Source organism: Furipterus horrens, unplaced genomic scaffold, assembly GCF_987537825.1.
Source record: "Furipterus horrens unplaced genomic scaffold, mFurHor1.1.pri manual_scaffold_11, whole genome shotgun sequence".
Lineage (NCBI taxonomy): Eukaryota > Metazoa > Chordata > Mammalia > Chiroptera > Furipteridae > Furipterus > Furipterus horrens.
Genome location: NW_028327181.1, coordinates 2,181,440 through 2,201,037, shown reverse-complemented (window position 1 = coordinate 2,201,037; position 19,598 = coordinate 2,181,440). Strand labels below are relative to the sequence as shown.

Genomic DNA, 19,598 nt, shown 5'->3' with positions numbered 1-19,598 from the left:
AGCCCCAAAGGTCCCCAGGTGCCAGGAGCCCGGCCACCCCAGCAGGACTCGGCCTGAGGTGCCCCACATGGCCACCTCTCCACAGGTCCAGCTGGGGGAGGGGCTGAGGCCCAGGCGAGTGGGGCACAGCCGGGGACCCTCACCTCACAGAGAACTGACCTCTGCTCAGAGAAGACGGTGGGTGTCAGAGGTCACAGGTGACACTCCAGGGGCCGTGGGGTGGCTGAGAGGGCCTCTGAGGGGCCACACACACACCCTGCGCTGGCCTCACCCGAGCGCTTCCCCATGAGCCTCCAACACCCGGGCGGTTGTGTGGGGACAGGGTGGGCACAGGTGGGCAGCGGGGTCTCCCAAACGCCCTCCCAGTCAGGCACCCGGTCTGGCACACGTAACCCGGAACTGGCTGGGCGGCCAGCTGTGGGTGAGGCGGGACAGGCGGGGTGGGCGGGGGGCGCGCAGCGAAGGGAGGGGGAGGGGGAGGGCTCCAGAGACCGTGGGGTCCCCCAGGCAGAAGAACCCGGGTCCTTGTCAGAAGCTCAGGGGCTCCGGCGGGCAGAGTGGCTCCTCCTGAGACAGGCTATTTATCCCAAAGCCCTGAGGAGCAAATGGGCGGCCAGGCCGAGGCCCAAAGGGGCACGTTGTTCTTTCTTCTGCCTCGTGGCCAGACAGCAGCGGCTGCTTGTGAGCCGACGCTGGCACCTGGGACGCGCTCACAGGGACACACTGGCCGTGGGTTAAATACCTGCAAAGGGGGCCCGTCTGCTGAGTCAGGGGGGACGCTCCCTTGCCCCCACCCCATGGCTATGCTCCGACTGCCCCTGAACCCCCCACTGCCTGCCCTCCTGGTGCCCAGCCTGAGACAGAGAAGAAGCCTAACTCGAGTATAATTCGCTTTTTAATGAGAACGTGTGTAAATGACAGAATGCCACCGCCGGGCACAGATGACAGTCACAACACCCACCAAATGCATTCTGCCCAAGGCAGGCAGGGAGGGAGGACGCGGGGCTGTGAGCTGGCGGCCGGCCCTCGGCCCGCGGACGACGGGGTCCCCAGCTGGGGCCCTGCTGGTGCCCCGAACGGTCGGCGGTGAAAAGCACAGCAGCAATAATACTGGGTGAGTCCTTCCTTGCGTAAAACATCTGAATTAACTCGTTGAAGGTATCAAAAATATACCCTGTAAACCAATACATCATCTGCACCGGCCCTTCTTGCCCGCCGCCGCGGTGACGCTGTGTGAGAACGAGTCCACTTCCTCTAGCCGCTCGCCCCAGGCCGCACCCGGCCCTTCCGCCTGCCCACAGGGCCCAACTTTGTTTCCAGCAGTCTTGGTGGCTGGGGCAGCCCGAGGGGACCGGGATGAGTGCTGGGGCTGGACAGGGCCCGTGTCCATCTGCCCAGAGCGCTAAGAGGGATGGGGGCGGAGGCAGGGGCAGGGTGCAGGGGCTGCTAGCTCAGTTTAGACTTTGGTTCCAAATGCATTAAGGGGGGAGGCAGTGGCGTGGGAGGTGCGTGGTCATCCTGCTTTGGGTCCCTGGCCATCCCAGCTTCATGCGTGTGGCCGCCACACGCTGGCTGCGCTGCCTCCCCGGCCCCTCCCCTCCCCTCCCAAGCACCAGGTAAACATCCCCTGAGTAAGGTCACTGCACAGGGCCGGCCGGGGCGGGAGTCCTAGTTAAGGCTTTAGACAGGCAAGGGTGCCGGCTCTGGACGATGGACGGACAGACAGGTGCGCAGGCAGACTCTGGGGCTCCTTCCTCGGCTGGGGAGGTTGGCAGCCGCCTGCTCCTCCCCGGCTGCTCGGGACGCCGGCTGGGCCCTGGCGCCGCCCGCCGTGCTCCGACGGTCACTCGCTGTCGGAGAGCGTCTCGTACTGCTCACAGAGCAGCGGCTTGGGCTCCTCGTCCCAGGCGTGGTGGGGGCCGGCCAGGGGCCCGCTGCCCGCAGGGAGGCCCGGCGGGGGCGGGGAGGCCATCACACCCGCCTGCAGCCGCATGATCAGGGGGTTGTAGGGGAATGGTGTGGAACCTGCCAGAAAGAATGGGAGGGACACGCAGGAGGCCCCGGTGAGCCGGGCAGCCCCCGACAGGCCCACCCACCACACCCGCCCCGGGGGCCCTAGCCTCCGTGTCCGGCAGCCATCCGGCCCCACTGACCTCCTGGAACATTTCTCAAAACCGCTGCCTCTCCCCACCTCCACCTGTCATGCTCCGGCCACCTGTCCCCCGGCTGGGCCAGCAGGCGCCTCCCGGCGGCTCCTGCCCCACCCCTTGTGCCTGCTCTGCAGCCAGTGACCCTCGGGAACTTACACTGACCACGCTGTTCCCCCAACCTCCAGGGCCGCCTCTGGCTCCTGAAGAAGACCTGGCCCCCAGCAGCACCTGCGGCCCGCAGGGCCGGGCCCTGCCCCCCGCCTCCCCTCCGGTTTCCGGAATCTCCGTCCTCTCCGGCAGGACTGGGGCTCCCGGGACGGCCCCATCACAGCCATGCCCTCCACCTGGGCCCTGAGCAGAAGCTCTCTGGCTACCTGAGCAGCTTTCGAGAACAGGCCTGACGGCACCCCCAGCAGGCGCTCAGCCGGGTGACGCACACCTCCCGCCGGCCCGCTGGCGCCGCCCGGTGCCCACCTGCAGACGAGGGCCGGTCCTCCCACACGCGGTTGGTAAGCGGTGTCCGGCGGCTGCAGTCGCCCTCCGAGTGCACGGAGGAGACGGAGGGGGGCCGGTCCCCAGATGCCAGGCCCGGGGCTGGGGACTTGGCTTTCCGGCTGCCGGGTCTGCCAGAGACTTTGGCCTTCCCGCCACCACCTGCGGGAGACACATGGGCGGGGCCATGTCAGAGGGCCGGGACAGGCACGGCAGCAGCTCGGCCAGCTGTCAGGCCGGCCAGGAGCCTGGGTCTTGGAGGGGCGTTTCTCCTGGAGCAGGGGTGTGTGTCGCCGTCTGTAAAGCCCTCAGGCTGCCCCGCAGCCCACCTGCCCACCTAGCGGCTGAGTCCCTGCGCATGAAGCCTCAGGCCCAGGCTTGGCCCGGACTGCTGCCCCGGGGCCGAGCTGAACTGGGCAGATGGTCGGCTCCGTGCAGAGAAGCCAGGCCCCCTGAGGCCGGGCCTGGGCCTCCGTGAAGTCCAGAAACTTTCTGAGGCCACAGCGTCCAGGCCAGACAGATAGGCCTGAGCACTCTGCCATGGGGGGTGTGGCTAGGAGAGCGTGTGACCGGGCAGAGGGGCGCTGGCCTGAGTGCGGGGCTGGCAGACAGACCCAGGTCCCCTCCCCTCAGCCCAAGGGCCAGCGGTGGCCCCACAGTCCTCTCAGCCACAGGCCCAGGGGTCCCTGGATCCACCCAGAGTGGGAGGGTCCTCACTGCAGCTTGACCCCCCCCCCCCCATGGAGACACACAGACAGGCCAGGCCAGGACGACCCGTGTCCGGCAGGAAGGCAGGCAGGACTCGGGCGGCAGGGTGTGTTTTTACGAAAGCAGCAGCCTCCGGGCACGGTGGCCGAGGGGGGCCGGGCAACGTGGACACGCGGGGGTGCCCGCCCAGCGAGGAGGTTAGCCAACTCCAGAACCACGTCAAACACGCACAAAAATAGTCAGAAGCTCCAAAGCTGGAGGCGGGCGGATTAATGACACTGGGCGGGCGGGCGGGAGGGACAGACGGGGCGGGGCGGGCCGAGGCGGCGGAGCCTGCAGACCTGGCGAGGTGAGGGCGTGTTCGCTCCGTCCGTCAGCAGCGGTTACGGGCAGAGCAGCGGGCAGGCCGGCACTGGCATTCAGAGCGTTAAAAGCAGCGGCGCTGAGCGGGGGCTCCTCCCACTGATCATATTTACCCATGAGCGCCTTTCTAATAATGGCCTCCAGCCCCAGGTTGGTGCTGGCATGCTCCTGCACCGCCTGGCTTCGGCAGGTCATGAGGCCTGGGAGAGAGACACACACACACACACAGGGCCGAGGGACACGGGGGGGCAGCGGGGGGGGGAGAGAGAAGACACAGTGAACACATTGTGGCAAAGCAACACATCCTCCATCCCCTGCCCCCTGGCCTTCCTGCGGGGGGCGCGGGGGGCCGGGCAGGGCTCCCCCCGGTGGGGGCCTGGAAGCCTCAGGCATTCCTGGAGGGGTGGTGAGGCTGGGGAGGTCTGGGGGCACCCCAGCTTCCTTTCTACTCTGCCCTCTGGGAAATCAGAGGCCCCGTCTGCCCCCCTAGTCCCAGGTGCGGCTACTTCTTTCTTTGAATTCCAAGTGGCCTTAAAAAGGGGATCCGAGGGCTGCCCTGAGTGGGGAAACGGCCGCTAGGGAACTGCAGGCAAGCCTGGGCCTGGACTGGGCAGGGGGCTGGAAAAGAGACTCGGGGGGAGGAAGTGACCAGTCGGTCCCCCGCTGCCCCGCCCCGCCCCGCCCCGGGGCCTGGCCCCCTCCGCCCCGTCTGCCCCCCAAGCTGGGCCTCATCCTCCCCACCCGGGAGCCACGAGGAGAGAGGTGCAGAGACGGACGGCGAGGTGGGTGGCAGCCATGCGGTTACGGTGCGTGCGGGGGACAGGGCAGAGCTGAGACAAACTGCGTGGCCGCCCGGCCCAGCCACCCCGTCACAAAGTGGTCGGTCAACGCACGGGTCCCAGACGGATCCTTCCAGACGCCCTCTGCAGAGGCACGTTAATTAAGCCTCCCTTCCCAACGGCCCGATTTCCTGAACCTTTTTGTCTTGTGACCCATTCTGGGGACTTCTGCAAACCCTGGGGAGCAAGTCTCTTCTCAGCTAAGCCAGGCTGGGCCGGCCAAGCCCCAGTGCACGCCGCCTGCCGTCGGGCGGTAAGAACCTCCACGCGTTTTAAATCTCCGGCTCCGAGAGAACAGACGGCCTCCGGGGGCAAAGCGCGCACCTGTCTGAGCCCCGCTGGTCTGCCGGCGGGATGGGCGGCGCCCCGGGAGCCATGGGGCAGCTCTCAACATCTGTTCCCATGGCAACCGACGGGCAACAAGTTTCCTTCCTTCCTTTCCGTTTCAGCCGCCCGCACCCGGGGGCCCTCCCCACCCTTCCCGCTGGGTTTTGACATTTCACCAGCACTTCAAAAACAAAAACAAACGGAACAACAACAAAAAAGCCGTGTCTCCAAGAAGCAGCACAACTTCTAGCGGGCGTGAGTGCCGGAAAAAAGTGTTTGCGATCCTACACGCTAAGAAAACACAGGGAAAGCGGAAAAAATGACCCGAGGGACACAGGCCACGGTGGCTTCTGGCCAGACCAGGTCTCAGCGAGCACAGATGTGGCCGCGCCCTCTCCCGAGTCTCAGTCGCGATCTGGCCGGAAGCGCGGCGGTCTGTCTGCAGCCACCACGGCGAAGCCTGCGGCTGGGCCTACGCAGCAGGGCCCAGATCTGGGGAAAGCCTCTGGCGGGGACCCAGCAGCTTAAAAAAAAAGTCAACTACAACTTACACACAAGATTTAGCAACATCTTCACTGTGCCCTTGGCATGAATTTCCAGACTCATGTGCCTATGTGTCTAGTTGCCTAGGTCAAGATTTGGAACGTTCCGGAAGCATTCGTTTCTAACCGCCTTGTTGTTCGGGATACACTGGCTGAGGCTGGAGAAGCCCCCAGTGTCTCTGGGTGGACAGACGCAACCCCATCGGGACCCCTGCTTGGAGGCACCAAGGGGCCCTGGTACAGCCTGGCTGGCCTCTGCTCAACACAGTCCCCGGGACCACAGGATGGTCCCCAGGACGGCCAGCCCATGTCCCTGCCCCCTCTGGCCGCGGGCTCCCACTGCACAACCAGAGCAGAGGCGCCTCAGCCCCCCATCTCAGAGCGCAGACCCCTCACACCAGACTCAGCCACCAAGCCCTTCCCCGCAGAAATACACAGTGTGGCCCCCACCGGAGGCTGGGGTCCAAATCCACCCCCCCCACCGTCCAAAATCTCCTAAAAGGCCCACGTTTTAGCCTAAGAAAGGCATGAGCTGCGGCCCCGCCTCTGTAACACACTGGTATTGTTTCCTCCGCCCCCGCGTTCCCTTTTCCCGTGGAACCGAGGCTCTAACTATAAAAAATGCCCCATGGAGTCTGGGTACGGCCTGTACATCCTAAGTAGGGGCCCCCACTCTGCCACACTGTGCCCACACACGCGAGTCCCCTCCCGAGACGCAGCAGTGGGCGGTGTGTACGCTTAACACGGTGCTCAACGCGCCGGGGCCTTAACTCCAGGCGGAGGCCCCTCCCCCAGCCTCGCTGGCCCCACCGTGGGGCTGGCTTAGACCAGAGGAGGGGACACACTGGAACTGGGGTCCCCTGTTGTCCTGACGGGTTGGGGCGCGGCCCCAGTGGCCTCCGAGGCTAGGGCCCCCCAGCCCCCTTCCAGCCTGACCTCCCCAGGGCACAGCTGTGCTGGGGATGGGGAGGACGGGGAGCTGGGGTGGACGGTTACCTGCTCCAGTGATGGCGGGCATGTTGAAGATCTCGGTCCCGGGTTGGCCGATACCTGGAGGCAGGTGACGAGATGGTGAGACCCTACAGCCGACAGGTCCTGGGAAACGACCCCCGCTCCATCACCCTCTGGCCTGGGCACACCGGGAGCTTGTGCAGTGCAGGTGGGTCCCCCGGGGCAGGGCCCCTGGCTGTGTTTCTAACCAGCTCACGTGGGCTGCCGGCCTGCGCACTGCACCTGCGAGGCTCTGGCGGTGCCAGACTGGCCGGGGACCGGCAGGGTTTCTAGTCCAGTGCCGGGAAGAGAAGAGCCTCTGAGATGCCTGCTCCCGCCCCCGCCCCCGCCCCCGCCCCCGCCAGGCTTCCTGTCCTCCATCCTCTGAGACCTGCTCTGTGCTGGGCACCAGGTAGGGGGCGGGGCTCAGCTGGGGTTTACTGCGTTCACCGCAGAGATGGGACGAGCCCCGTGAGCGGGGAACACGCGGGGCCCCTACAGGGCTCTGACCCCAGTCCCTGGTGTCCGTACGGGGCTGAGAACAGACCCGCTTGTGCACACATTCAGAGCACCCCCGTGTGCGGGCTATTCCAGGCCCCACACTGTGCCACCAAGTGCCTACAGACGCCACCGGAGCGTGGGCGCAGGGCCCTGGGGGTGGCCGGCGGGCCCGCCGGGCCTGGAAAGCACCCCCCCCGCGGACGGCTCCCGCCCCACGGCCTCGTACTGTATTCCGGCTCGCTGCGGTTGTGGGCGCCCAGCTTCTTGTTGATCTCCTGCTTCTTGGACTTGACCATGGCCGAGGTGCTCTCGGTCAGCTTGCTGAAGAAGGCTGGGGGCTGGCTGCTGCTGCCGGGGGACTTGGAGCCCATCCTGCTGCGGGCACCAGGCACCGGGTCAGTGACCCGCTGCGGCGCTCGTGCACCCTCGGTGATGGGGGGCACCTACCACCGGAGCTGCCTTCGGAATTCGAAGCCAAGCCTCCCCCACCGCCGCTGCGGCCCCTCCCGCCGTCTGCCGCGCACCTGGGCCCCTGCAACACCCTCCCTGCCCGCCTGAAAGGGCCTTGCGAGTCAGGATGGGCTCTGACCACGTCCTCGAGGCCGGCAGGCCTGGCCTTCTCTGGGTGTCCAGCTGCCCAGAGCCCCCCCCGAGCTGAGACGTCAGCCTGGGGCACAGGAGGCTGCCACTAAGGTCCCCCAGCTGTGCCCTGTTAACCTCCGAGGCCACAGGTGGGCAGGGGGCTGAGTCCTGAGCAGTGAGGTACCTGGGCTCTGCCTGCTCCCCGTCCCGGTACAGAAGTGGGTACATGGCGCTCCGAGGATGCCCCGCCTCCGCCCCGCCCTCCGGCGGGGACACAGGTTCGATGCCATCCTCACCGCTGCCCAGGGCTGACGCCTTGCTTGGCTCTGGAGACCTGGGCGGAGAGCGGGTCCCAGCTGAGGGCAGCGCACAGCACGCCCTCCGGAGGTGGGCCCAGCCCTGTCTCCACCCCCTCCCGGCCTGCCTCACTCAGAGCCAGGGCTCGGCAGGTGCTGGGGCCACCTGCGGTCCCTGCGGTCTATCCTTTCCCTTACAGCACTTTAGAACTGCAGACAGGCTGTGGGCGGGGTTGAGCCTATGGTTGATAGTCTGTAGACCCTACCTGCACCCCCTTGCCAGGTACCCCACTGTTCCCCCAGACAGCCTGCGGTCTCCCCACCTCTGTGCCACATTCAGCTGTGCCCCCCACCCGGATGGCTCCTTCCCTAGAGCTGGGGACCATCTTTCTCCTTTCCAACCCCAAGGCCCCAGGGGTAACCTGGGTACGAGAGAGAGAGAGAGAGAGAGAGAGAGAGAGAGAGAGAGTGAGTGTGTGTGTGTGTGTGTGTCTGTGTGCGCGCGTGCTGGCAGGCTGCTCTCCAATCACATGGCTGTGGTTCAAATCCCAGCTCCTCCACTTACTAGCCGCGTCTCATGCCTTAAGTGTCCTCGTCTGTGAAATGGGGACAAGGCTGCCTACACCCCCTGGGGCTGTGGTGAGAGCCCGGGTTAACGCGAGCATGGTGTTTAGCTTGCTGCCTGGAACCCACGGAGACCAGCTATTATCTACTGGCCGTGACCCTCAGCAAATGCTCCCTTCTCCCCAGGCCTTAGCTCCTCCTCTGCACAGAAGCATTAAGTGGCAGACCTGTGACAAAGGCCTCCCGGTGGCTGACCCGTGGGGGGCACCCCACTCCCCAGTGCTCACCTCTTGCCCCCTTCACTGTGGGGGGAGCCACGGGCTGGGGCGCCGTGGTCCGGGGGCGGGAGGTAGAGGTCAGCGGGTGGACGGCGGAGGTCCAGGACCGGGCAGCTGGCTCCGGGGAAGGAGTAGAGGGGGGCGGGGAGGGGCGCGCTGAGCTGCTGCGGGTGGTGCCTTGTGTAGTCCTGCGTGATGACCTCCTGGGGGGACGGGGGGGCAGGGCATGGGGTCAGGCAGCCGCCAGCCACCCGCCGGAACCTTCCAGGGCGGGGCGCGAGGGCGGCTCTGGGGTCTGCAGGCCCGAGGTCAGGCCCACCGGCCACGTGTGGGAGACGCAGAACATGGCTCCCGCTGAGGCTCTGTCAGCTGGACAGGGAGCAGTGACGGTGTCTGCCTTTGAGACCTGGGCGTCCCTGGGCCACACCGCCAGGACCCAGTTTACCCATGAGACCCAGGGGCTGTGTGTGACCTTCCCCTTAGTCCCGCCCGCAGTGCACAGGTGAGGAGGGGACAGAGGAAGAGTAGTTACACTGATATGTTGAGCCAGGGTGACGACCCGCTGGTGACCTTTGACCCCCGGGGCGGCCTGGAGCAGCGGGCTGGAGAGGGGCTGCGTCTCGGACAGCGGCCGCAGGTGTGGGAGGTGCACGGTCTCCCCGCCGAGCTTCCCAGAGCCTGCGGGCCGAGCAGAGCTGGTCAGGGAGCGGGGGCGGGCAGGGGGGTGCCCGGGGGCTGCCATCCATCCCCGCGCACCAGCAGTGGGACTGCGCAGTCCTGTGACCTCTGGGCACCTCAGTCCTCCCGTCTGTGGGAGGGGGGTGACGACTGTCCCTGTCTCCCGGGGCTGTGTGGGGGCAGGGAGCAGGGGGGTCCCCACCTGGCTGCTTGTGCCGCAGGTCCCCCTCCAGGTGGCCCTTGTCAAGCTCTTCGAGGTGCTTGGGGAGCCCCTTGTCATGGGTCAGGCTGGGCGAGCTCACGGGGCTGACAGGCTCCACCCCGTCGGGACTGTAGCTGCCGCCATGGTAACCTACAGTGGGATGCGGCCGAGGCTCAGCCCCGGCCTGGCCTGAAGCCCGGCTGCCCCTCCCGGCCCCCCCCCACTGGATGGTCCCCAGGCCGGAGCTGGGCACACGGGCGAGAGGGGAGGGTGCTCAGCTGGGGCAGAGGCTGCCAGGGTGGCTGCACCGAGACAGGAAGAAGAGGGACAGCCGGCAGGGGCGCTGGAGAAGATATGGGACCGGGACACTTGGGCAGGCGGTGCGTCACGGGGAGCCGGAGCGAGAGGAACGCGGAGGGGACAGGGACACAGAGCCCCGAGGGCAGAGGAGCCGGAGAAGGAAGTGTGGGTGGCTATGACGGGCCGGAGGGAGCACCGTTGGGGGAGGGCGGTGGCTGGCAGTAACATGCGAGTCCCAGGGGCCCCCACAGTCCGAGCTGGGGCTGGAGGTGGGAGGCGGGGAACAGAGGGCTCCCCTTTTCCCTGGATGCGGGTGGCAGTCAAGCAAGGGGACACGGGGCCAGGGCCTCCCCGAGGCGCCCCCACAGCCTGGGCAGACTCAGGGGTCAGGTTCCTAGCTCCTCCTGGCCCGTGGCTGCTCCTCTCCCCGCCCCGCCCCGTCTTCCTCAGCGGGCATCCTCCAGAGCAAACGCACCCGCCAGCACCCGCCACGCCCGGCAGCAGGCAGAGCCGCGCCCCCGCAGCCCACTCCCTGCTCCCCAGACAAAGGCGCACGGGGCAGCGGGGGCGTGGCAGAGGTCAAAATCACAGATCCATTCATTTTGGGAAAAAAAGCAAAAACCAAAAAACATCATGACAAACTGATGTGCAAATGATGGGGCGCCCCCACACTGGAGAGGGCGGCAGCTTCGGGGACCACCAGAGCGTGCAATCGACAAAGACGACTTTAAAAACCAAAGACCAAAACCAATGAAAAACGGGGGAAAAATAAAAAGCAGAGATCTAAAAATATCTTTAGGCCACAAGACGGGGTGGGCGGGCAGCGGGCCGGAAGTCTTACCATCGCGAGGGGAGTCGGTGGCCAGCGAACCTCCTTCTCGCGGCCCTTTATCGGGAGCAATTTGACGCATGATTATCGCGTCTATGAAGGTGGCCGCTGTCAGGGTGGTCTTACCCAGAGAACGGAGTTCCAGCTCCTGGGTGGAAAAGGGTTTACTGTGAGTCTTTTCCCGGTGCGGGTCCGCGGCCGAGCTGGGCGGCGCTGGCGGGTCCGGGCTGGCGTGGTGGGGTGCGAGGCTCTTCGCTGGGGCTCGGGTGATGGCCGAGTGGCTGGAGACGGGGGGCACCAGGGCCCGGGGCTCAGAGCCCTTGCCCGGGGAGGAGGCGGGCTCCAGCCCCGAACGGGCGGGGGGCTTGGCGAGGAAGGCGTGGCTGACATCTGCTCGGGGCCTCTCCGGCCGGGTGACCCTCGGGGTCTCTTTGGGCAGCAAGACGGGCTCCATGAGGGTGGGGTAGACCCCGTCCAGGGTGCTGCCCAACGGGCAGTGGGTGGCGGGTGGGAATGCAGCGGCTGGGCGGACAGGTGAGGAGGTGGAGGTGGACCTGGCGGGGGAGAGTGGGGCTTCAGGCGGCTGCAGGGCCACAGCAGGGCCTGAGCCACGCCCGCGCTCCTACCCTGGGGGCGGCTGGTCTGGGAATAGCTCCTGCATTGCCCACCACTCACAGAACGAACCACCCCTGACGCTGGCCTGCGACACCCTGTAGGCATGGCCTGCCTTCATTCATTCATCCATTCATTCATTCATTCCATCATCCAAAACTTCTCATTGAGCTCCTGTTATGCGTCAGGGACACAGAAATGAACAAAACAGACAAAAGCGCCTCACGTTCTAGCTGAGAAGACAGACGACAGACATGTTAACAGACAGACTAAACCCCCATCGGAGTGTGGCAACTGCCGGGAGACAGGCCGTCGGGTGAAACGAGGGAGGTGGCCCAGGGCCGCGGACGCCGGTGCTTCAGGGACAGGGCGTGTCACTTTTTGTGACGCAGCCGTAGGGGAGGGTCCGATGTAGAGCGGCCCGCGGGCAGTCTGCTACCTGCGCACCCCTCCGCCTGCCCCCCACCGTCCTCACCCTCGTCATTCTCCAACCCACGGGGGCACCTGGGTCCCCACCTGCCTCTGTCCACCAGCCGCCCACCCGGCCATCCCCCGCCTGTGCCAACCTGGCCCACCTCAGGACCGTGGGCGTGCCGGGCTCCACGGGGGTGGCGAGGCCCTTCATGCCTGTGTTGTGCAGCACACTGGGCCTCTGCTGGATGGCGTCCTGGGTCCGGGGCGAGATGGGCGAGTGCTGGAGGGAGTGCGAGTGGGAGGCGGGCCGGCTGCTGCCGCTGCTCCCGCCCCCGCTGCTCTGCTCCGTACCTGGTGGTGACAGGCGGCGGCGTCAGGGGGGCCAGCCTTCGGGGGCCTGCGGGGTCCCCCAGGGCTTGGGGCTGGGTCTGCGGTGCCTACCGGGTCTCCAGATGGGCGCGTGCTCCACCGTGGTGGTCGTGAGGACAGGCTTCTCGCGCTCCCGTTCACGCTCCCGGTCCCGCTCCCGCTCCCGCTCCGACGAGGACGCGGCGGTGGGCTTCGTCAAGTGCGTGGGACCACCTGGAACCCAAACGGCCTGCGGCTCAGCCTTGGGTCCGGGGGGGCCTGGACTGGTCTCAGGTGCAACAGAGAGGGCACGGCTGTGCCTGAAGACATCCCCCCGGCCACCCCTGCAGCCCGGCCAGCGCCCCGACCCGGATGGGGGTGAAGGTGTCACCTGGGGAGAGCGGGGAGCTGCTGAGCCGGCTGCTGAAGTGCTGCGGTGCGGTGGGGAGGTAGGCCAGGCGGTCCATGGCGGTGGCTGGCGTGCCTGGGGTCGGGGGCACTAGCACGGGCAGGTGTGGCACTTGGGACAGGTCGATGATACCTGAGGGAGCAGGCGGGGCTGTAGTCGCAGGGGAGCGAGGGGCTGCTGCTGGCCGGACCGCCCCATTGGTGGAGGCGCCCACAGCTGCCCCTGGGACAGCGCACCCCACGCATCCCGTCCTGGGTGCCAGGCCCTCCTGGCCTCACTGCCCTGCTGCCGAAGCCCAAGAACAGGGGTGGCCGTGCCCTGCCTGCTTCAGCCTTGGCTCCCGATGGCCAACCCCCACCTTTGATGCGCCTCGTGTGGCCAGCTTCCCCACCCGGACTAACTAGAACGTGGGCATTCCGGGACATTCTGGAAGCCCTCCCAGAGGACGACTTTAATGGGCACAGGCAAAGCAACCCCAGGCTGTTTGCAAGTCAGGGGAACCAGAAATCCCAAAGCCTCACGTTTTGATCTTGTTTGTAAAACCCAAGGAGCCCGCGTGCAAGAGCACACACAGCCCACGCACCCCCGTGCACACACGGCCCTGGGACACCGGTGCGTGCCCACGGTGCCCACAACCCCCAGGCCCCAGCCAGGTCCGGGTGTGCTCCCAGGCCAGCCACACCCAGGCCTCCGAGATGACCCCTCTCAGCACCTCTGCAGGGACAGGCACACCCACAGCTGCTGTGCCCCCCTGCGTTCCCAGAGCACCCGGCGCCACCCACCTCGCGGGCCGGCAGCGTAGTTGAGCGCCAGCGAGGACTCGCGTGGGGAGAGGCCCCGCAGCATGTCGGCGCGCTGGGCCATGGCGGTGGCCGCGTTGTGGTGCATCTGCTGCGAGGTGATGTAGTCGTTGATGATTGTCTGGCGGTTCTCCAGCGCCGCCGTGTCCGGGTAGCCGCGGATGAGGTAAGGCGGGTACAGGTGAGGGTAGGTGGGGTTGGGGGCCAGGTGCCGGGGCAGGTAATAGGCCGCGGCTGCTGGGGAGGGGAACAGGGTCAGAAGAGGGCGCCCCCCTGCTCTCGTGGCCCCCACTCCCGCTCCCCAACAGCAGCCCCCAACAGGCCCCGGACAGAGTCGAGGCTGGAAGTAGAAATATGCTTGCTCCCTAAAACACACGGGGTTGGGGGGGCTCCCACGGACAGCGTCCTCTGAAGTTCTCCCAAACACAGGGCATGTGAAATGTGGGCCGCGGGAGTACCGAAGGGATGCAGCCTTCACAAAGGCTTTCAGGTCGTGTCCTTTTGGGGGACCCCACACCCGAGCCCCCCTGAGATACGCTGGCAGTTTTAAGGACACGGGAAAAGAAAGCCACTGGGGAGCGTTGAAGCCGGCACGTCCCTCGGACGCCTGTAAGGCATTCCAGCCGATCGGTTCCCACGGCTGCGCGTCGGGTCTCCCCACACGGCAGCGCCCCCGAGCCCGCGCCCTGAGCCCGGCAGTCACCTGCGTCCAGAGGGATCCCGCGGGGAATGGAGGTGGGGTCGAAGGCCAGCGGGATGTGGCCGCGGTACAGGTCCACGCCGCTCACGCCGCGGAGGAGGTGCTCGTAGGGCGAGAGGGGGTGCGGGTGGTGCTCGGGCACCGCGCTGTGCGGGGACTTGGCGACGTCACGGGGCGTCGACGTCAGCTTGCGGTCCTGGGACGCCTTGCTGGACGAGAGGCCGCCTGTGGGCAGGGGGGTGGCACCGGGCTCTGTGCACAGGGGACCCTCAGCACACGGGCCCCGGACCAGGGTCCTCATTTACCTACTTATCTCCCTCTTAGCTCTTCCTCACTTTTAAAAAATACCATTTACTCATTAGCTTCTGCGTTTTTTACTTAAAAAATTAATATTTTTCATTTGCTCCTTTGATTCATTTACTCATTCACCCAATCAACCCCAAAATACTCCTGTCGCCCCTACAACCAGCCGGCCATTATTCAAAGAGCTGGGGCTCTGCCAGGGGACAGAGCAGACGGAGCTCCCGGCCCCCACGGAGCTGACAGAAAGCGGAGACGGTGACAAACGCGTCACCGGATAAGGACTTCAGGGATCAGAACTCAGAAGGAAAGCCGGAAGTGTGAACGGATGTGACCACCAAGGGCAGGAGAGACGCTGGGCCAGAAGAAGCCTCTCTGAGGGTGTGACTTTTGGACAGAGAGCTGCCGCGTGACAAGAAGCCAGCTGGGGGAAGGTCTGGAAGGTGGGGAGCATTCCGAGCAGCGGGAACAGCACGTGCGAAGGCCCCAGGAGCAGCAGCAGCAGCCGGCCGCGCTCAGGGAGCTGAGGAGGCAGAGGGACCAGCCCTGCAGTCCGCCCAGGCCCGAGGGAGAAGAGCCGTTTTCCTTCCGAGTGCGGTGAGAAGTCACCAGGAATATTTAAGCAGCAGAATGGCATAATTTAATGTAAGTTTTTTAAACAAGTGTCTGGCTGCCGTTGGAGGAGGTGAGAGCCAGACTTGGGGGGGAGTCGAGGAAGCCAGGTGGGAAAGGGTGGCGGTCCTGGCGGGGGTGGGGTGAAAATTCTGAGCAGGATTTGGAGACAGCACCCACAGCTCTGGCAGACAAAATGGGTGTCTGGCCTGGTGACGCCCCGGTTTCCGCCCTGAGCTAAGAGTGGACAGAGAAGCAATCTCCTGAGACAGGAGCCCCTCCCAGCCTCCACCTGGCACCCGGGCCCCCCACCCACACTCTGCACCCACACCCCACGCACCCTCCTGAAGGCGCGGGGTGGGCTCCCGCGTGGTCACGGGCGAGCCTCGCGGTAGGTGGCCGCTGAAGGGCGCCCCGTGGTCCTCGTAGGCCAGGGGGCTCTGTCGTGGCTTGCCCAGCTCAGGCACGATGACAGGGGCGCCCCGGGTGATGGAGCCCCCCGAGCTGCTGACCGCCCCTGGCCGGCCCTTCAGGCTATCCTCGTAGCAGGCGCGCTCCAACGCCCGCGCGTCCGCCATCACGTCCAGCGGGTGCGCGGGCGGGAAGCTGCGGCCGGGGCTGCCGATGATGGAACGCACGTCATGCTTCTTGGAGCCGGCGGAGGGCGCGCCGGTGTCGTACTTGAGTGGCGTGCCCTGCGGGGTGGGGGCGGTGTCAGCGCCAGCCACGGACTGAGCCTTGGCTGCCCCGCCGCAGAGGGTAACGCTGGGCCTCTGAGGAGCCCGCCACCCTGGACTCCGGCCACCCGGTTGGGGGCGGGATGGGCAGCAGAGGCCCAGAGGTCAGAGGTCAGCCCTCCCTGGAGCGAGGATCAACACCCCACGTGGGCCACATCCTTCGTCCCATCAGTCTGGACCTCCGCACACCCACCCGGAGCAGGAGGCGCAGCAGCCCGCTCAGGCCCACGGCCCCGGGGCTTAAGGCTGGGCCGTCAGGGCTGACTCCACGCTGGCTCTCTGGCCAGGAAGGGCAGCTGAAGACACAGGGTCCTGTCCCAGCCGGGCCCGTGGAGGAGGCCCCGCCCCGCGTGGACAGGCTGGGGACACCGGGATGTCGAGGGGCCCTGCCCTGACAAGTGGTACAGTGCCGTGTTTTCTCGGAACTATTCTAATTACTTTTGTAAGAAGTGGAAACGCCCTCATTTCAGAGAACATTCTAGAATCAGACTAGCGTCCCTGTTGGATCCCTGATGGTCTCTTGCCAGCGGCCCAAGTGTCCAGAGGCCAAGACCACACCGCCCCCTGCCTCCCCTGGGGCCGCTGCCCTCTTCGTCACAGCAGGTGCCTCTGACGCAGGAAGGGACTGTGGCCTGTGAAAGTCCCCACTGACCAGCTCCTTGCACAGTTGGAGCTGATCCTCCGCCACTAAGCCAGGGCCTTTTGGGGGGTGGATGCCACAAAGCCAAGAGGCTGCAGGCTTGGGGGCCGCTGGCTCTGAGACTCAGGACAGCCATTTACTTGCTGGGTGACCCTGCACAGGGCGCCTCACCGCCTGGAACGCGCTTACTCCCACAGTGCGGTGGCCAAGGACGCCTCGGAGCGCTGCCTGCTGGGGCTAAAGCAGCCACGGCGCCCATGCGCAAGCAGCCTGGAGCGGCGCCTTTCGCCACGGGGCCCCGGCCAGCTGCCTGGCCTTTCTGGGCCTGGCGTCTCTCCCGGAGGGGCGGGGACGAGGGCATGAACCGCGAAAGGGACAAGTGTGTCAGCGAGGTCACGGCTCTAACCCTCAGCCTGTAATCTGGGAGGCACGCGGCCTGTGTCCCGTAACCAGCCGCCGTGTGGCCCTGGGGCTCCGTCTCCCCACCTCCAGAGCCGCCGGCCCCGCGCCTGTACCTGCGTGATGGAGCCCTCCTTGAGCGGCCGCGGGGCCAGCGGTAGCTCCGGCGTGCGTCGCAGCTCCTCCCGTGGAATCTCGTGGATGGAGCGGCCGGCCTCCTTCACTGTGGCCACCAGGCCTTCGTGAGCTGACTTCAGCTTCAAGGGGCCCAGGGTCTCCAAGGGCCGGGCCTTGTAGGCCTCGGCCAGGTCCCGCGGGGGCGGCGGGGTTCCCTCCAGCTTCAGCAGCTTGGCCTCCCGACGCAGGTAGTCTTCCTGGGCCTCCACGTAGGACCGTGGGATCCCTGCCGGCAGGACAGGGCGCTGACCTCATACCTGCACCGGCCCGCACACCCTGTCTGTGCTGACCTGGGCCCCACACCCACACCAGCCAGTTCTGGAGCCTCACACACACGACGTGACGTGAGCCCCGGTGTCCTCATCACTCAGGAGCCGCAAAGACATGATACAGACAAGAAGCTCCAACCAAGACTCTGGGGGTGCCTGCCATGACCGAGAGCCCAGGCACCTGACCTCTGACCCTCCCACCAGCCGCATCGGCTCCTCACTCTGTTCGGCCAGACAGCAGACGAGCGGCACTGGGCTGCTGTCAGCCAGTGTGGGGCTTAACAAACGAGGTCCAGCGTGGAGGCGTGGGTGGCACGCTGCTCCTTCTGAGTACGAAACGCGTCGGCTCCCCACTCCGACCTGTGCACGTGCCCAGCCCATCATGGGCAGGTGTGCGGCCGCCTCCCCGAGCACCTGTCCCCTGACTGGAGTTCCCAGGGCACTGGGTCTCTCGCCCCCCACCCCGCCAGCTCCCCGCCGTGACCGGCCCACTGGACCCACCAGGAGCGGAGGCTGGCCGGGAGGTACCTTGTGTGATGGAGCCGCGGAGGTGGTGCTGCTGCTCCTTGAGGTGGTGGGGACTGTGTCGCTCGGGCGGGATGGCGCGGCCCATGAGGCCTGGGGGGCAGAGGGCGAGCACGTTGTGACGGGGGTCCCAAGCCAGCCCTCCCGGGGGCGGGTCCACCCACAGCAGCCCCCGTGAAGACAGGGTTGGGGGCACAGAACCCAGCAAGCGAGGGTCCTACCTCATTTCTCCTGTGGAACAAGGCCGCCACGCCACGCCCTGCCTCCAGGGGGTGCCGAGGGGCACCTTCTCTCCGCGGTGGGAACCACCCCCACCCGGCTCCCTGCCGTTTCTGGGTGGGCGGGGGCAGCGAGCTGGGCGGAACACCCACCTTCGATGCTGGCTGAGGTGAGGGCCCTGCTGACGCGGCCCTCCATCATGTCGTAGGTGCGCTTGGTGGCCGCCGTCTCGTGGGGCGGTCCTGAGCTGGTCCTGCTGTCCTCCTTGGAGCACTGGGACACGGACATGCCACCTGGAAACCAGGCCAAGCGCGTGGTAAGGGGCCAGCCACGGGCAACCGTGCGCACGGCCCAGGACCAGCAATCCAGCTGGGGAGCCACCCGGTCTCCGACCACGTGGCCGAGAGCCCACCTGGCTGAGCCCTCCCGACAGAGTCCAAGACCTGCGCTCCGACTCAGGGGCTGGCGACAGGGCCCACCCACCGGTCCCTCGGCCCTTCTGGGACATTTCCACGATGGGAGAGGCGGGCACGCCCCCTGCACCCCGAACCCCGACTGCCAGGCTGTTCCATAACAGTACGTGTCTGACCACACATGGCCATGTGAGACTGAACACAGATGCATCCACATACTGGTGCCAACATGTGCCATGTATGTGAGCACACACATGTGAGCAGAACACCATCAGCCGTGTGGACACACAGGGCACAAATGACCATCTGTGTCGATGTGGGCCTGTGTGCACGTGTGGATGTGCCGGTCCCAGAGAACAGGGAGGCCATGTGCACAACAGTGCCTGTGTGCTTGTCTATGTTCACGTGCACGTGTGTGCAAACACGTGTGCTCCAAGGCCACACGGGAACATGTATGTCTGGGGCAGGGAGGGATGGGAGGAAGGGTGTCCGCGGCAGAGGCGGCCTCGCCAGGCCAGGAGGAGCCCGGCAGGACCAGGATGCTGCACAGGCCAGGGCTCCCAACAGCCAGGAGCTGAAGGCCCAGGTCGCCCCTCGGGCTGGGGGCTCAGCCAGGCTCCGGCCCTCAGAGACCAGGAGCTTGGTCTGGTCCCCCCACGGGGTCCTTGAAGAACCTGCTACTCTGGAGGTTGCAACCTGGGGTCCAGCCGACATACTGAGCCGTTGTTACCAATTTCTTTTTCAGAACTAATCGCTAACGTTTAATCACCAGGAGGTTTCAGACCCATGGAGAGCTCAGAAGGCTGGTGGGCGGGCTCACGTCCCTGCAGGGCGACTGCCAGCTGCTGGCGGCCAGAGAGGCAGGTGCGTCCCCTCTGCAGGCCACGCGAGTCCTCCCCCTCCCACTGCCCCATCCCCGCCTGCTGCCCTCGGCCGAGGGGCCCCAGAAAGCACATGAGAAATTGAAAACTCCCTTTGCAGATGACAAACTTAACCACAGAGGCCCAGGAGGTGCTCCGGGGCCCAAGGGGACAGTCCCCCAGTGTGCGCTGCCCCAACACTGACCGCTGGGCCCTCCGTCACCCTGGGCACCCAGCTCGGCTGCAGAGCAGCAGGTGCCTAAGCCACATGGCGCTGCCTCCGCTTCGCAGGGCCGGGCTGGGGGCGAGGGCAGCCGGGCGCAGCCGGAGGTGGACGGAGAGGAGAAGGCGCCCGCCCACCAGAGAAGCCACTGAGGGCCGTGCCGCTGCCGGCCGCGGAGAGGGGCGCCCATTAGCAGCTTTCGTCTCCGCACCCCTGGGCGCCCGGCTGCCAGGACGTTCTTGTCCGTCCTCTGCTCCCTGAACTCCTCAGAGCAGAGGCCCTCGGCTGCGGAACCAAGAG

At 66.4% G+C, this 19,598-nt stretch overlaps 1 protein-coding gene across 1 annotated transcript in view; it reads right to left on the bottom strand.

The window, feature by feature from the left end:
- Positions 1 to 877: 877 nt before the first annotated feature.
- Positions 878 to 19,598, bottom strand: part of NCOR2 (nuclear receptor corepressor 2) — a 158,054-nt gene continuing 139,333 nt past the window's right edge. The window contains exons 31-49 of the mRNA XM_090291290.1: positions 17,955 to 18,095; positions 17,587 to 17,676; positions 16,729 to 17,015; positions 15,177 to 15,531; positions 13,928 to 14,149; positions 13,207 to 13,461; positions 12,407 to 12,556; positions 12,109 to 12,249; positions 11,820 to 12,018; positions 10,654 to 11,195; positions 9,513 to 9,662; positions 9,165 to 9,310; positions 8,642 to 8,835; positions 7,679 to 7,828; positions 7,139 to 7,287; positions 6,418 to 6,471; positions 3,692 to 3,913; positions 2,625 to 2,804; positions 878 to 2,025 (exon numbers count right to left, since the gene is read on the bottom strand). Coding sequence (XP_090147416.1) covers positions 1,844 to 2,025; positions 2,625 to 2,804; positions 3,692 to 3,913; positions 6,418 to 6,471; positions 7,139 to 7,287; positions 7,679 to 7,828; positions 8,642 to 8,835; positions 9,165 to 9,310; positions 9,513 to 9,662; positions 10,654 to 11,195; positions 11,820 to 12,018; positions 12,109 to 12,249; positions 12,407 to 12,556; positions 13,207 to 13,461; positions 13,928 to 14,149; positions 15,177 to 15,531; positions 16,729 to 17,015; positions 17,587 to 17,676; positions 17,955 to 18,095 — 3,809 coding nt within the window. The 3' untranslated portion in view covers positions 878 to 1,843. The remainder of the gene's footprint in view (positions 2,026 to 2,624; positions 2,805 to 3,691; positions 3,914 to 6,417; positions 6,472 to 7,138; positions 7,288 to 7,678; positions 7,829 to 8,641; positions 8,836 to 9,164; positions 9,311 to 9,512; positions 9,663 to 10,653; positions 11,196 to 11,819; positions 12,019 to 12,108; positions 12,250 to 12,406; positions 12,557 to 13,206; positions 13,462 to 13,927; positions 14,150 to 15,176; positions 15,532 to 16,728; positions 17,016 to 17,586; positions 17,677 to 17,954; positions 18,096 to 19,598) is intronic.